General features: G+C 43.2%; 1 protein-coding gene across 1 annotated transcript; it reads left to right on the top strand.

The window, feature by feature from the left end:
* Positions 1 to 1,499: 1,499 nt before the first annotated feature.
* On the top strand, positions 1,500 to 12,363 carry LOC115159276 (hypermethylated in cancer 2 protein). The gene is made up of 3 exons (XM_029708840.1): positions 1,500 to 1,605; positions 7,088 to 7,318; positions 7,533 to 12,363. Exons 2-3 carry the CDS (start codon positions 7,100 to 7,102, stop codon positions 8,976 to 8,978), a joined length of 1,665 nt encoding a protein of 554 aa, XP_029564700.1. The 5' UTR covers positions 1,500 to 1,605; positions 7,088 to 7,099; the 3' UTR covers positions 8,979 to 12,363.
* The last annotated feature ends 5,259 nt before the right edge of the window (positions 12,364 to 17,622 follow it).

Below are 17,622 nucleotides of genomic sequence, written 5' to 3'. Positions count from 1 at the left end.
GGTTTTGTTGCTAAGCAACCAACATGTTTTTTTTTTCGTATCTTTTTTTTAATTGTATTTTTATTTTGTTTTATTACTATTAACAAACAAATATCAACAAACAAAATAGGAATAGTTACATGCAAACAAGCATACATACAAACTATTGACATTGCCAGGAATCATAAACAAACAAATCATATTCATAACCAACCAGTGAACGACAGTGTTTCACAGTATTACTTACCCGTCAGTGTTGTGATTGGCTGTGATATTGCTCTTGATTTCTCCGACTGGAGCGGTATCTGCTGTCATTCTGGGAAAGCTGTTCTGACTTTGTAGCTGGCTATTGGAAATCGCTCTGTCATTTCCTGGTTGCTGAAATCTGCACTGTTCGCTCAATTTACGTGTATGTGACAAAACAAGCACTGAATACTGTAGGGAATCATTGTATCATCTAAATCACAATCGAAAAATAATATTTTCAATACCAAAAAATATGGTTTATACAGCTGTAAAAAAGTTACTTTCGGTTTTGTTCCACCAGCTTCAAACTGCAGTTTTGGTCCACAAGTTTCAAACAGCTGAGCCTAAAAATTATATTTTTTTGTTATTGAAAATATATTTCACAGCGATTTAGATTGGTAGAATGATTCCCTATACCAGGAGTACTCATAGCTATTTGAGAAGGTCTAGTCACACAAATGTCTTAGGTGGCAAAGGTTCAGATGGATAACATAGTAACAAACCCCCACTCACACACCTCTTGTTTCTCAGAGAGAAAATTGTGCATTTTTAAAGCAAATTTCACTCAATTCTAGACATTTTGCATTCAGCAGTTTTTCTTCTTCTGTTTTAAAGCTAATTTCCTGCAATTCTACACATAATTCCATGTCTTATGTGTGTTTACATGATACCAGGGATTGAAGCCCATCCGTATTGACCCCGTTATGGGTCCGGATCCGGTCTGCCAGTGCCCTACACTATTCAATGCTCATTTTCTCACATAAACTGAAATTGACAAACAGTGTCAAGCAGGGGTGGGCAAATGGCGGCCCATGCCCCCCTTTTGTTGGTCCCCAGACCAGTAGGGGTCTCAACTTACTGTGCGATTTCAAAATTTGGTTGTCCATTAGCGGTCACTCAATTGGCCCATGTCAGCCAACATTTCTTGGGATTGGTAAATTACTCTATTGGCCAGCTATCTAAACTTGTAGTTAGCATTGTCGAATTACTGACAGGGGTGGGGCCCATTGATCGTCAGTTATTATATTAAAAACTGCAAACATTTCCATCCACCCTATGGCAAAATGTGCAGAATTGCATGAAATTAGTTATAAAACTGACCCACGGTATGCAGACCCACGAGCTACTGCGGCCCCTTATAATGAGTTCCGTTTTTTTGTGGGCCCCACCCCCATCAAAGCTGTCAATCCCTGGTGTGGAGTTATCCACCTTCCAATGTATGGAAATTCAGGCGTTTATTTTGAAGGTTTCCTCATTACCATAGGAAAGTGACGTCATCGTCAGTACTGCTAGCAGAATAGTAGTGGGGGAGTGCGAACCGAGGGTAGTGAGGTAGGAGCGAGGATGGTAAATTAAAAACGCGATCATCGATGAATTAAGGTAAATCTATGTTGTTTTTTTCAGTTCCTCGCGTGTTTTGTGATGCAACTTGGTGTGTGTAGTCGTGTTCAAGGAGTTTGCACTACGTTGTTTGAAGAAATACCAGAAACACCTAACATTTGGCTCGTAGCATATGCCCAGAGGGGTCTCCCAGTGTGTAGCCTAATGTCAGAGCTAGTATTACCAGCTTGGCAACCACCTCTATACCTGCACTCCTTTTAACCCGTGGGTTGCTGGCTTTGGTTTGTTTTTCACAGTTTAGGAATAAGATGAATAACTTTATGATATAATAAACGTATAAATAAACAAAATATGAACTGAAATCTGATGCAGGCCAGGCGCAGCAATGTAGGTTAATTGAATTAAAAGGGATTGGTGGATCCCTTCCTTCGCCGTACCCCTTCAGCGCGTAGACCATTATCTCTTTTGTGGTAGACGAGTATCGCCCATTTAATGTTTTTTTCCCCCCTCTTATGTCTTTCTCTCAACTGTGTGTCATTGAATCAGATATTTTAAATCGTGGGATAGAAACACTGCTTTAGAATCGCTTGTGTGATGATGGTTACAGCAGTGAATTTAAATGTTTCTCCAATATGTGAGGAACGTCAGGCTTTTGCAACATTATAAACAGTAGCAATGATGATTTGACGTTTTACTGCGTAGGTTGGATCAAAATTCATCAGAATTTCCACAAAATAGTGTAAATAGCTGAAATACAAACACGGTTATGGGGATTTTGTTATTCATGTGTTTATTGTGGTTTTTCAAATTCATTTTCTGATATCCGCCACAATCTCTTAGAATATTTCCTGCGGTTTAATTTCAATTCGTCCTAATGATTTGATTCCTGAGTAACATATCATAAAGCATCATGGTTGTTTACATCAGCTAGTACAACTGTCTTACCCTATCCTAACACAAAATAGGCCTACGGTTATTTTACTCCAATGTTTGTTTTGTTGCCATTTCAGTCTGTAAACAAACAATGTCTGGGAATATGTTTTAAAACGGTGGTGTTAAATCAATTTTATGCTTGGTCTTTGAGTTTCAGTGGTTACATTTCCTCAGCCACATCCCTCCGTTTTATACCAAGTGGTAGGGCTGCTGTTTGTCTGAAACACAAACTCAGGATTGTGGCTGTAAAAACCTACTATCCTTTTTTTTGGTTTAACCCGAATGAACACAAACATGGACGAAACAAAGTTCCCTTCCCATAATATCTGGAAAATAGATGTATAAAAAGATTCTTACACCTAGTTATGCTAGGAGTTAGCATGTGTTTTAGTAATAATTATGTTAGCTAGTTAGGAGGGAACATGCGCAATGGGCTAACCTTGGGGTGGCCTTTCCGGAACGCTGTGTGAACCTGGTTCAGTAAGAGTCACAATGGGGACGTCGTTTTGCGCCAGGTTAACAACTCGGCGGCTAACAGGGTTCTCTCTAATCTGTGACCTGATCTGCTCAGGCCAACTCTACTCCGTATTGGTACTCTGGTAGGAAGGCTATTGGTAACTCCACTTCGTATGCAAAGGACGAAAAGCGAGTTATTCGCTGGCGCAAGTGGGGATACAGGCTGAGGACAGAGTAGGTTTCACACATCCCCCATGTGCTGTACTTATTTACTGTGGCAGTTTCATTTCAGGTATAGGTGATTAATGCAATCAAGCCCCCTCCCTTCTCACTCACCAGGTGGGCCGAAGGTGGAGCAGAACATAACATTAACATGACATGAACCACTAAGAACCAGAACATCAGCTTCTGGTTATAATAAACTCTGTCAAACTTCCTCTGTGTTAATGTTGACAATCAGAGGCTGGTCATATTTAGAAAATGTCAACAATGTATGCTCACAATGTCTTTCTCACTTCAAATACCTCTCTCTACCTCTATTGTGTGTGTGTGTGTGTGTGTGTGTGTGTGTGTGCGGTTGCTGGGTTTCAGCCCAGCAATTAAACGTTGACCCTGCTGCTATCTTAGACCAGGTCTCTCTTGCAAAATAGATTTTATCTCAATGAGACTAACCTCAGGTTAGGTTGAATCGATTGGGTGGGTACTGATTAGGATTAGACCCCAGGTAGTTTTACGGGACAAGGGTGGTTGACTTCAGGTCTAAACAAATCTCCCGTAGAAAACAGTTTATTTGAGTTAACGAGCATTAAGGAGAGTATAAAGTGGACCGGCTCAGATTATCAATATTCTCCAGGTTTTACCAGAGGGCCAGGCTGCTTTTGCTATAACACACCTAATGCCTAAAACCCAGCTAAATGACCAGATCATGTGATTTACTGCCAGTGATCTCTGCCAGGAAGACAAGATGAAACACTGGACAAACGAACAGGACACAGGCTAACACAACACAGGAAATAACATAAAACAGGTTAGAACACACAGGCTAGGATAGAACACAGGCCAAACCAGAACACAGACTAGAACAGTTACAGAACAATGTAGGTTAACTTAACCTACATTGAAATGTAGTGGTCTTCTTAAATAGGCATGCCAATCAGAAGCTTGCAGGGCAAACTCATTGATGCTGTAGGTCATGCGCCCTCTCCAAACCAGACCACCTGGCTATATGGCCTGTTCTCTTTCCTCCAGACTGTGGTTACAGCCTGTTTATATAAGTCTATGGTTCTCTCATCTGAAGTGATGAGGTTGTTTTTGAGCAGGCAGGGGAGGAGGGGGGCAGAAGGGGCCTGTAGGTCCATAAAAGGACCCTCAGCATCTTATCACCATCGGTGTGTTGTGCAGTCGTTAGATAGACAGATTACCCAAACGTCTCTTTTTTTCCCCCAATATGTATTTTAGGGGGGGGCGTGGGTTGTGTGATACTGCATCCGTGTATGGCAAGACAGATGGGATGTGTTGTTATCAGTAGTACTATTTCTAACTTTGTACCTTCCTAGTTTAAAAGCAAAAAGGACCCCAGGGTGCTGCCACTTGTACAGATGTAGGGCAACAGATTGGTGGAGATGGAGGATCAGAACTAAAGAGTAGTTCGGTCGTAAATTTTGCTGAAGCTCAGTACCTTCATTAGAACTACTGTATATTGGTCCAATCCAATTGAAAATGAGGGTGGGTGTCATTTCAATCATAGAAATAGAATTCATAGAATGGACCTATCCCTTCAGATCACTTCAATTTAGTTGGTACAGGTAGTGTCCCCTGCCAAGGCAGTATGCTCTGAAACTTTTTGTGTGGGTTCGCGTCCCATACACAACATCCTTTGTTTTTCTAATTTAAAAAAATATCCCACTGGTGCTAGTATCAAATAATGCATATGTGACGAAGTGGATGACTATAATAATGCATCCAAAACGTTGTACATTTTAAGTGTACACGTCTATTTAATAAACATGATTATTAGCATTTTTTTTGTCCACAAGGTGGGAGAAAGACATTGCTCCTCATTAAATGTATTCTTAATCTTCATTTTCAAGGTGTTGGCTGCACTTCCCTTCGCAATACACTAACAACACACTGGCAGCTTCATTAAATAGTACCCGCAAAACACCAGTCTCAACGTCAACAGTGAAGAGGTGACTCTGGGATGCTGGCTTTCTAGGCAGAGTTGTAAATAAAAAGTTTTATCTCAGACTGGCCAATAAAAAGAAAAGATTAAGATGGGCAAAATAACACAGACACTGGACAGAGGAACTCTGCCTAGAAGGCCAGCATCCCGGAGTCGCCTCTTCACTGTTGACATTGAGACTGGCATTTTGCGGGTACTATTTAATGAAGCTGCCAGTTGAGGACTTGTGAGGCATCTGTTTCTCAAACTAGACACTCTAATGTACTTGTCCTCATGCTCAGTTGTGCACCGGGGCCTCCCACTCCTCTTTCTCGTCTGGTTAGAGCCAGTTTGCGCAGTTCTGTGAAGGGAGTAGTACACAGCGTTGTACGAGATCTTAAATTTCTTGGCAATTTCTCGCATGGAATAGCCTTCATTTCTCAGATCAGGGATAGACTGACGAGTTTCAGAAAAAAGGTCTTTGTTTCTGGACATTTTGAGCCTGTAATCGAACCCATGAATGCTGATGCTCCAGATACTCAACTAGTCTAAAGGCCAGTTTTACTGCTTCCTTAATCAGCACAACAGTTTTCAGCTGTGCTAACATAAATGCAAAAGGGTTTTCTAATGATCAATTAGCCTTTAAAATGATAAACTGGGTTAGTTAACACAACGTGCCATTGGAACACAGTAGTGATGGTTGATAATGGGCCTCTGTAGATATTCCATTAAAAAATCAGCTGTTTCCAGCTACAATAGTCATGTACAACATTAACAATGTCTACACTGTATTTCTGTTTCAACTTTGTTATTTTAATGGTCAAAAAATGTGCTTTTCTTTCAAAAACAAGGACATTTCTAAGTGACCCCAAACTTTTGAACAGTAGTGTATGTATGTGTACATATATATGTGTATATATTATATATATGTGTATGTATGTATATCCATCCTAAAAATGTATTATTAAGGCTTTGATTTCTGGCCAAACCGATGGAAAAGGGGTCTTAGAAAACATCTAGCAGAAAAATATTTTGAAGGTATTATCAGTACATCAAAACACAATAATGTTGAAGTCAAGACCCCTGCCAACTAATATTAATATTTTGTTTTCCAGAAATTATTTTCCTTCTGTAAGTTTAAGAAATATTGCCTAGTGTCTTGTCATTCTGTTACCAAAAACCCACATTAAGAAATATTGCCTAGTGTCTTGTCATTCTGTTACCAAAAACCCACATCTTGATGATATTTTATCCCGCATGAGGAGGGAGGAAGGTCTGCCTTCACTTCTGTGAACCTATCAGTTAGTTATAGTGTTTTTACTGATCATTTGGTTTATGATTCATTAAAAGGCCAGTGCAGTTATTTCCTGTTTAAAAAAAAAAAAGATTTCCACACTGAGGTCAAAATAGTACTCTGAAATTGTGAAAAGAATAAGGCCCTTGAAATGCCTGGAATTTCAGTATGTATGTATGTATGTATGTATGTATGTATGTATGTATGGATGGATGGATGGATGGATGGATGGATGGATGGATGCTTTGATAATGAACAGACGGATAGATCTCATTCCTCAGAATCTAATGCTGCCTGAGGAGCTACACCGCGTCAGGGTGGGGCTCATTCCTCTAGTTTTACCATGTTTCTGATATTTGTTGGTATTCTAGGGTTCGTTAGTGGGTTGGTGGTTAGTTTATCACGTTGGCAATTTGAAGGCTCATCTTTCTCCGCTTGCTAGTATGTTGTTTGGGCTTATGTGAAGAAACCACTGTGATGGTTGCAGGGAGAGCAGAGAGGTGTTATGTAGTGGCCATTTGTGGGCGATCCTGGGCATTGGAAGAATTTCAGGACCACATTTGGGCCTGCAGGACTTTAAATTAGTCTAGGAATATCGGTAGTTGGATTCTTTGAGTTCTCAGAACGGAGTAACTGACCTCTCCCTATTTCCTCCCTCCCATGTGTGTTAACCAAAGTGTGTGTGTGAGATGGAGCAGCAAAACCACTTCAAGCAGCTGTTGCTGCAGCTCAACCAGCAGCGAGCCAAAGGGTACCTGTGTGATGTCATCATCGTGGTGGAGAACGCGCTGTTCCGCGCCCACAAGAACGTCCTGGCAGCCAGCAGCGTCTACTTCAAGTCGCTGGTCCCCCACGACAACCTGATCAACCTGGACACGGAGATGGTCAGCCCCTCCGTCTTCAGACAGGTGGGTCACCTGACAGGCAGCATCTCACTGACCGTAGGCACATATACACAGATATATTTGCGTTTGACTCTGTCATTCATCAATTTAGATTCCACATCAGTCGTTGAAAGCTCAGCTGTTTTATCTGTATTCTGATATCAACTTGCTGTGAAACAAATTGCTCATTGGGACAATATAAATATTTCCCTCGCTACCCCCCCCCCCCCTCCTCTAGGTATTGGACTTCATCTATACAGGTCGTCTGTCCAGTTCTGACCACGGTGTCTCGTCCCTCCTGACCGCCGCCTCCTACCTCCAGCTGACCGAACTAGCTGCTCTCTGTCGCAGGAAGCTCAAACACAACGGACAGACCCCATCCAGCTCCAACAAGTTGACCACCTCCTCCACCTCCCCAACCCCCAATGGACACACCCCTGGCCCCCTCCGCCTCTCCTCCACCCCCCTCAGAGCAACCCCCAACCACCAGCACCATAACAACCACTCAGGGTCCAGGAAGGGCAACCTGAGGAACCAGAGATGGGGCCAGGAGGGGAGGCTGAGAGAGGATCTCTCTGAGGAGGAGGTGTTTATTTCGGGCTCGCGGTGTGCTTCCCTCAGCCCCTCTGGAGGAAATAGGGTTAATGGGCTGGCTCTAGGACTGGACCTGTCCAAGAGGAGCCCATCAGGAAGCACCGCCACAGAGGAAGTGTCCCCCAGCAGTCTCCCCCAAAGCTCCTCCCCCCGCTCCTCATCTGTTTCTCCCACTCCTCCCACCACGGCAGAGCCTAGGGAGAACCAGAGGCAGCCTCCAAATACCTCCACAGACCTCTTGCCTAGGGCCCCTTGCAAGAGACCCCGACCCCACAGAGAGGCCGCCAACCTGGGAGAGAAGGGCAAGGCACTGCCCAAGGGCCTAGTGCAGAAGCCAGGGGCACCAGGGCGCGAGAAGCTGGTCAGAGGGGATAGAGTGACCCCAGACCTGGAGGACGGAGAGGTGGATGGAGAGGAGAATGGCCAGGACCAGAGTGAAGAGAGTGGGCACAGTGGGAGTGAGGGAGGAGGAGGAGGGAAGACAAATGGGAACACCAACTACATCTACCGTCAGCCCCAGCCAGGGTTTGAGCCAGGTGTGGGGGACAATCTGTATGTCTGCATCCCCTGTGGGAAAGGCTTCCCCAGCTCCGAGCAGCTTAACGCCCACGTCGACACACACACCCAGGATGAAATCTACCTTGAAGAGGAGGAAGAAGAAGAGGGTGGTGGATACCTGAAGGACGAAGACCCGGATGCAGACCCGGATGTCTATGCATCACGGGGGGTGGAGCCTGGCAATGACGAACCTCGGCATCGCTGCACAGTCTGCAGTAAGAGCTGCAAGGACGCGGTGTCGCTACGGGAACACGAGAAGAGCCATTGGCTGAACCGGCCGTTCCCCTGTAACATCTGTGGCAAGTTGTTCACCCAGCGAGGCACCATGACGCGCCACATGAGGAGCCATCTGGGCCTCAAGCCCTTCGCCTGCGAGGAGTGCGGCATGCGCTTCACACGCCAGTACCGTCTCGCCGAGCACATGCGGGTCCACTCGGGGGAGAAGCCCTACGAGTGCCAGCTGTGTGGCGGAAAGTTCACCCAGCAACGTAACCTCCTCAGCCATCTAAAGATGCACACCTCACCCTCATAGAGGACACGTCACCATGGTTACTGCAGCTGGACCACGGCTATCTGGGCTCTATTAGGCTGTCTGCCTCATCTTCAGATAACTATCTGGTGTTGCTGTTACCCATAGTACCACCTCACCCTTGTAAACACACCTGGGTTCTACCTCAACTTTAGAAACTCACCTTGAAATCAATGACCCCACCTTCATAACCACTCCTCCTGAGTAACTCTGCTCAACCTGACATCAACCATCACCCGTACCTCAACAACTTAACAACCATCACCCGTACCTCAACCTCATATCAACCATCACCCATACCTCAACCTCATATCAACCATCACCCATACCTCAACCTCATATCAACCATACCTCAACCTCATATCACCCATCACCCGTACCTCAACCTCACATCACCTATCACCCATACCTCAACCCCATATCAACCATCACCCATACCTCAACCTCATATCAACCATCACCCATACCTCAACCTCACATCAATCATCACCCATACCTCAACCTCACATCAATCATCACCCATACCTCAACCTCACATCAACCATCACCCATAATTCAACCTTACATCAACCATCACCCATACCTCAACCTCATATCAACCATCACCCATACCTCAACCTCATATCAACCATCACCCATACCTCAACCTCATATCAACCATCACCCATACCTCAACCTCATATCAACCATCACCCATACCTCAACCTCATATCAACCATCACCCATACCTCAACCTCATATCAACCATCACCCATACCTCATATCAACCATCACCCATAACCTCAACCTCATATCAACCATCACCCATAACCTCAACCTCATATCAACCATCACCCGTACCACACCCTCATATCAACCATCACCCGTACCACACCCTCATATCAACCATCACCCGTACCACACCCTCATATCAACCATCACCCGTACCACACCCTCATATCAACCATCACCCGTACCACACCCTCATATCAACCATCACCCGTACCTCAACCTCATATCAACCATCACCCGTACCTCAACCTCATATCAACCATCACCCGTACCTCAACCTCATATCAACCATCACCCGTACCTCAACCTCATATCAACCATCACCCGTACCTCAACCTCATATCAACCATCACCCGTACCTGAACAACCATCACCCGTACCTCAACCTCATATCAACCATCACCCATAGCCTCACCCAGGACAACTGTTCCTGACTTTCCTCAAACCCATCTTACTAATACCAACCATTACTTCACCCTCAGAACCCCATCTTACTAATACCAACCATTACTTCACCCTCAGAACCCCATCTTACAAATACCAACCATTACTTCACCCTCAGAACCCCATCTTACTAATACCAACCATTACTTCACCCTCAGAAACCCATCTTACTAATACCAACCATTACTTCACCCTCAGAACCCCATCTTACTAATACCAACCATTACTTCACCCTCAGAACCCCATCTTACTAATACCAACAATTACTTCACCCTCAGAACCCCATCTTACTAATACCAACCATTACTTCACCCACAGAACCCCATCTTACAAATACCAACCATTACTTCACCCTCAGAACCCCATCTTACTAATACCAACCATTACTTCACCCTCAGAACCCCATCTTACAAATACCAACAATTACTTCACCCTCAGAACCCCATCTTACTAATACCAACCATTACTTCACCCACAGAACCCCATCTTACAAATACCAACAATTACTTCACCCTCAGAACCCCATCTTACAAATACCAACCATTACTTCACCCTCAGAACCCCATCTTACTAATACCAACCATTACTTCACCCTCAGAACCCCATCTTACTAATACCAACCATTACTTCACCCTCAGAACCCCATCTTACTAATACCAACCATTACTTCACCCTCAGAACCCCATCTTACTAATACCAACCATTACTTCACCCTCAGAACCCCATCTTACTAATACCAACCATTACTTCACCCTCAGAACCCCATCTTACTAATACCAACCATTACTTCACCCTCAGAACCCCATCTTACTAATACCAACCATTACTTCACCCTCAGAACCCCATCTTACTAATACCAACCATTACTTCACCCTCAGAACCCCATCTTACAAATACCAACAATTACTTCACCCTCAGAACCCCATCATAAAATCCACATAGAGCCAGCCAACCAGATGTACTGGCCATCTCAGGGTCAACACACTACACCTCGCCATCTGCCAAAGACTCCTTCCTTCCCATCCCAGGTGGCTCAAACGTGTTTTGATGATAGCTTTTAGCATCCAACCAAACTAGTCCTCCCAGGGTGTCAGTTCCGTGCCTCCAGGCTGCTGTAGCTGTCTCTCGCTGGTCAATGTGTGACCTCAATGCCTCTACTACCTCATTATAAGACACATACTGGACCCCAGGCATGACTGGCTAACAGTCAGTAGTAACACTATGTTCTCCAGCTAGATGGAACAGGTTAGTCAGCCTATCCTCTGTGTATATAATAATACATTTTCACGTCCACATACACAGCCTGTTTGAAACTTGGCGTTATTAGAAAATGATCAGGGGTATTCTTAACGCAATGATGTTTACTTTACTGTTAGTTTATAGGTCAGAGTTTGTATTTTATGTGAAGTCTTGAAAAAGCCAAACTTGGGGGGGTAAAATGTTTTGAACTTATTGCTACGCTTTTGTGAATGTTTAAACTGGGTATTTCTACTTTGGGCCTGGGAGGTTATTTTCTTTGAGGCATCATACTCTGTTGGTACTGTTGTGTTTTGTCTATAGCGTTTTTTTCTTTAAAGTGCTGGTCTACTGAGACAGGTGGCCAGTATCCCTGTATTAAGTTTTGGTTTTCAACAAGTTCCTCCTATCTCTTACAGAGATTCTCCGGTACTTTTGTATACTTTTTAGCTAGTAGTTCTAAAAGTCATGCTCACGAGCCAAAAGTGGTCCCTGAAAATTGCTTACTACATCACTGTATGTGCAGATATGTTCACCACGTCATTGCTCTCTTGCTCTGCTGTGTGTGCATCTTGCTAGCTGTCACTCAAATGGCGAGGGGCTGAAGCTCATTGGCTAGAACTCGAATTGCAAGCGGGCTGGCCCACATGGGAGAAAATGTAGGGAAAATGACACAGCACAGTTTCCAGAAAAACAGTCGCTTTCAAACTAGGGATTTCGTGGCAAATTGAGGTAAAATAGTAATTCTGCTCATAGATTATGCATGTATGAACTACATATTGACACATCCAGCCCAAAGCTGGAGGTTTAAAAAACACTTAGCCAAAGTTCCAGAGCATGTCTTTAATGCTGTGAGGAGAGCATAGCTTTCTGGACCGTGTATTACTAGTGTATGACAGAGCTGAAACTGCTATGAGATTGTATATCGAAATCCAAAGAGAATGAATACAAACCAACAAACTTAACAACCAAAGTTTTTCAATGTCAAAGTGAAGTTTTACCCATGTTATTATGTCTACGGAATAGTCCACTCCTAGTTCCACACACACAGCCATGTGGTTGGAATTACCCATTTTGATTGGACCAACCTCACCTTATGGTCTTATATTATCTTTACTCTGTCCTCAGGAGGACTACATACATGTAATTTCAGACCAAAAATCTATGACTGTTGTATTACTCTGTTTTTAGACTAGTATTTAAATCATCTTTCCTCCATGTTTTATCGCTCAATTGTTGAAAAAAAGTCATTTTTACACCAGAAACATGTACATTACTCCTCAACTCAGGAACCATTGCTGTCAGGGTCTGGCATCTATACAGTACATATCAACACTCTTCTCTGGTTGTTTTTGGTTGAGGCATTTAGAATGCAATATGTCGACACCTCGAATGAAAGAGAGCGGAGAGAAACATGTTTGAGCTGTGACGGCGATACTTCTGACTCATATCTTCAGGGAGTGTTCGTTGTGTTGTCAAACTGTCTGCACTGTCAAATGTCTGTGCTGAAAGCATAAACACTAGCTTCCTACACGAGATTTTTTTACAGGGAGAGAGGGTGGTGATTATCTTCTCTCAAATAACTGCGTGATGAATGATAGAGGTGCTCAAATATCAATTTTACTCTTAGTTCTTGAATGTTGTATCAGCATACATTTGGTCACAAACCCTTTATCCAGTTAGGTTGTTCTATGTATCTGTTGCTGTCCCTCTGTTTAGTAAGTTGTTGCAGAAACTTAAAGACAGTGTTGATGTCTATTGACTACCCATGAATGTATTTATTAGTTGGATCCTGTTTCTAAGCCTCTTTATGATAACTCAGTGGATGATAGTCATGGGCTTTGTTACTGCCCATCCAGAATAAAATATGTTAAATAGCTGCACCATCGACGTCTCTGCTGCTGAACGCGAGCGGACTGACTAGCAAGGAAACGAGCGGTGTTGCGCTGGCTTAGTTCATTCCGTGTGTGTCGCAGCGTGGATTAAAACAGACACGGCAAAGCAAGCTGTTCTGCTAATACTTTCCTTCAGTTGTTTTTAAACTTTTTTTCTGTACTTTTAAAGATTCAGGACTATGTTAATTCATCAGTTGTTGATCTGTCCTAGGCTGCTAATGATGTGATAATAGCCTCCTAGTCAGATCACCAATGACGACAAGGCATATTGAATGAATGGTAGACCTAAACTGAGAAGGAAGATTTGATTAATTAAGTCAAGGATGGAGATCTGAAACAAGCTCATATAGGGACGGCAGGTAGCCTAGTGGTTCGAGCGTTGGGCCAGTAACCGAAAGGTTGCTGGATCGAATCCCCGAGCTGACAAGGTAAAAATCTGTCGTTCTGCCCCTGAACAAGGCAGTTAACCCACAGTTAACCCCCCCTGAACAAGACAGGTAACCTGTTCATTGTAAATAAGAATTTGTTCTTAACTGACTTGCCTAGTTAAATAAAGGTAAAATAAAAAATATAGGCCTTGTTCAGTCAGGTGTTCCATGATTATTCCAATTACAGTAGACTAGGTCTACTACATTGCATTCCCCCCCCCCCCCCCCCCCCCCCCCATAAAAAAGAAGGCAACTTACATGTTCACTATACTATCCATATAAAGACAGCTAATAGAATAATCATTACCCCTAAATTGAACCTATTAGAAATGTTACAAAGTAATTGAGAACCACTCAAAATTCAGTCAGGATCAGCTACTGCGTTGGCTACATTGTATTGATATCATTTAATTCTCTAAGTTTCAGAAAATTGCAGTTTTTCGAAAAAGCTAAACACTCCAACTTTCAGATGGGGTCACCTCCCCCCTACCTGACCTTAGGCCTACATTAACACCTCCTTGTCAGAAAATCCTAGGGAAGAACCCTGATTGTAAATTGAACTTGTTAGCCAAAACCAAGCACCCATAAGTCTCTAGCTTACCATTCGTACTGAGGCAGTCTTCTGCCAACGTCATTATCAGGCTAGAAAAAGGTACATTTGTATCAGATGTGAGCGTGGGGTCCAGGGGCGTCGCTGTCTCGCTGAAGTGCAGCTCATAAAGATTCTTCAAGGTTGGCAGGTCTGGGCTAAGTTAACCCCAAACAACTTGAAGACTACATTGTGAGAATGCCATTGTATGATATCTTTGGTGAAATGTCCCTTTTTAAAACATGGAATAGCCATAAACCACATCAAGCTCCCAGCCCAAGCCACTGGAGACGGGAGGAATGTAATGTACTGCTCCTGAGGCGTTTGATGTGTTTTATACCACTTTTATCCCAAAGCAAGAAGAATACAAAGATTACATGTTTTTACTGTGCTGCATTGTTTCCTGTGTGTTTTTGTTGAGAATGTAATGTGTTTATTGTCATGCCATCTGTTTTATATGCTAGTTTATCCATTGGAATGGGACCCCCAACTCGTGGTAGACACAATATGTATTGTATCCTACAGAAAGCATTGGGTTTTTTTCAAAGCAACTTCTGTTGAAGGCTGGTGTTGTTACTATTACAGAGATGCTTCTTGTTTGATCTCTATCAGAAAACCAAAGGTGTCTATGGCAGCTTTAATATGTACGTAGTAGTCACACATGCCACTACAAATCCAAACCAAGCCACTAATGAATCCACCCAAAAGCAATGTAATTCCTAAGACTACTGGGCTAAAACCATGTCAATGCTGCATCTATGTATTCATTTACTTATGTCTGTTTTTGTAGAACACGTTTCTCTGTTCTACAAAATATTTGTTCCATTATATTTTCTCTGTCTTTATTGAACATGCTTGCTGACAACTCCGAAGTTGTTTTAATTCCTCAGTTTGTGTTCAGGAGTTTCTTTATCCGTGTGGCTCTCACACTGCACCGTCACGTGATTCAGAATCCACTGGTCAACCTTCAGTCTTAATGTACAGATATGTGAATGTAATCTAATAACAATATTTTAATTAAACTTGATTAGAAAGAACTGAATGATTCTTTCGTTTTTTTTGTGTGGCGTGTCGGGGGGATTTTTCACTGGTCACTGGTGGATATTATGGGGGTGAGGAAAGAGAGGGGGAGGGGATGGGTTCAGACTCGGGGGTGGCTGTTCCAGTTGGGCATGGTTGAAGAGTCGTGTGTGTGTGTGTGTGTGGGGAGGGGCATGGGGCAACGTCTACCATCTGTAGGACGGTCTATTGTGCCCAAGTCAAATAGGCTTTCCTTCAACAGACTGACTCCTTCTGTCTCTCTCTCTGCCCCCCCCCACCACCGCCCTCCTAGTTCAGTTATCACAACGGTGAGGATTAGAGTTGGAGAATTGGTCTGAAGGTAGTAGTACACTCCAAAGCTTCATTTAGACATTTTCAGTGGGAAACACAGCAGTCCTTTTGGTCATAGCCTGCCTCTGTATGCTGTAACTTGTGCACCCCGCTTACTTCCCCAACACACATAAACACATACCCTAGCCCCTGGGGGAGCAGAGCGGTTGATAATGTGAGGCCCATGTTAAGCCCCTCCCCTCCTGGTGTCACATGCCAGTTGACCCTTAAAGGGGTCAAGGTTCAACACAATAGACTGCATTTTTATTCAACCCCTCCTCCCTCCTCCCTCCCTATGTCCTCCTTTCATGGCCACCGCGCCCAAATATGGCAGCAGGCAGGGATACATAATCAGATGTGTTTCAATCTGAGGGTGGACGTGAAGGGATTTGCATTTTGGAGGGGCAGGCTGCAGGTTGAAGGTGGACTGGTGTTGCTGATTCCAGAAATGAGCAGTTAAGACCTACCCGAGCCAGTGTTCATTTTGGCACTCTTTTTTTTTTTTTAGATTTAGTCATTTTGACAAAGTCTTAGTCACATTTTTGTTATTTGAATTATGATTTAGTTAAGTTATTGTCAAAATGACGAAAACAGTGGCACATTTTAGTCACATCACATTTTTATTGCTTCATTAACCTATAGTAAACATAAATCACTGATTTCCAAACATACATAGCCTTGTCCTACCAACACATTTTTTCTGCATAACCTCCTATTCTCTTCCCAACAGCAGAACTATGACAAACATATAAGAATATATAAGAGTAATCTGGCCATGTAAATTCCTTATTAGCATACATAGATATTGCTCCTTACACACAAAACAGACACACAAAAGTGCAGAGAGAGAGAGAGTAGCACAATCATTAGATGGTGATGCAAAGTATTGGTAAGTAGTATGGGTTGCACCTCCATTACTAGGTTGCGTCATTGCCATTGTTATCACTGTTCCACAGCCACATTGGTGTCCAAAAGCAGAACAGGGGCTAATGACTGTTTCGTCCAGTGATGTAGTCTAGTTACTAAATCTTGAGTCCGAATCGAGTCCCAAGTCCACTGTGCTCGAGTCCAAGGCAGGACTCACCAATGATCGAGTCACGAGTTGAGTCCCAGTGCTCGAGTCCTGGTCAAAGTGCTCAAGCCTGAGTCACTGGGTCCCCATTAACTTAAAATAAAATAATTTACATAGTCCGATATAGTGTAGTGGCAAGAGGAATTTAGTTAATAAATTGTTTGCTATCCCTTTTTCTTTCTTTCTGTGCTATATAGACTACTGGTAATGTTACCAGTGCCACGTTCAGTTGCAAAATGTTCTGAACATTGTAGATAGAAATACCATGAATAGAGCAGATGTTCCTTACTCAACATGTCAGAGAGGCATGTTTGTTCTACCTAGCATATTTCTATCTGAACGTTCCAAAACGTTGCGTCCTGCTGAACCCGCCCCAGGTTGTATTTTTTTGTTAAAAAAAAGGTGTAGCCTAAACAAATGGTTAATGGTACATCTGCAAGTAGTCTAGTTTTACAGATTGGTCTCATAGAGTAGACGTAACATAGTAAATGTAAATCCAGACACTCATTTAGTGTGATATGTTAAGTTTGGTATGGCTACATAAGACAGATGGTTACTTAAGGCAAAAAAACGAAAATAGGGTGGTTGGTCGGGTTGGAGGGGTGGATGTATAATGCGAACATCTAGCAACCCAAAGGTTGCGAGTTCAAATCTCATCAAGGACAACTTTGGCATTTTAGCTAATTAGCAACTTTTCTACTACTACTTTTTATCTACTTTGCAACTACTTAGCATGTTAGCTAACCCTAACCTTAACCCCTTTACTTACCCCTAACATTAACCCTTTAACCTAAACTTAACCATAACCCTGAACCCTTACCCTAACCCCTAGCTTACCTAA

The sequence above is a fragment of the Salmo trutta genome, chromosome 23 (genome assembly GCF_901001165.1).
Source record: "Salmo trutta chromosome 23, fSalTru1.1, whole genome shotgun sequence".
In the NCBI taxonomy this organism is placed as follows: Eukaryota; Metazoa; Chordata; class Actinopteri; order Salmoniformes; family Salmonidae; genus Salmo; species Salmo trutta.
The sequence above is the reverse complement of the archived record's forward strand: the minus strand, read 5'-3'. Positions and strand labels throughout refer to the sequence as shown.

Coding starts and splice junctions, on each gene's coding strand:
- LOC115159276 (XM_029708840.1), top strand. CDS start 7,100: ATGGAGCAGCAAAACCACTTCAAGCAGCTGTTGCTGCAGCTCAACCAG. Junction 7,319..7,532: donor GCCCCTCCGTCTTCAGACAG/GTGGGTCACCTG, acceptor CCCCTCCTCTAG/GTATTGGACTTCATCTATAC.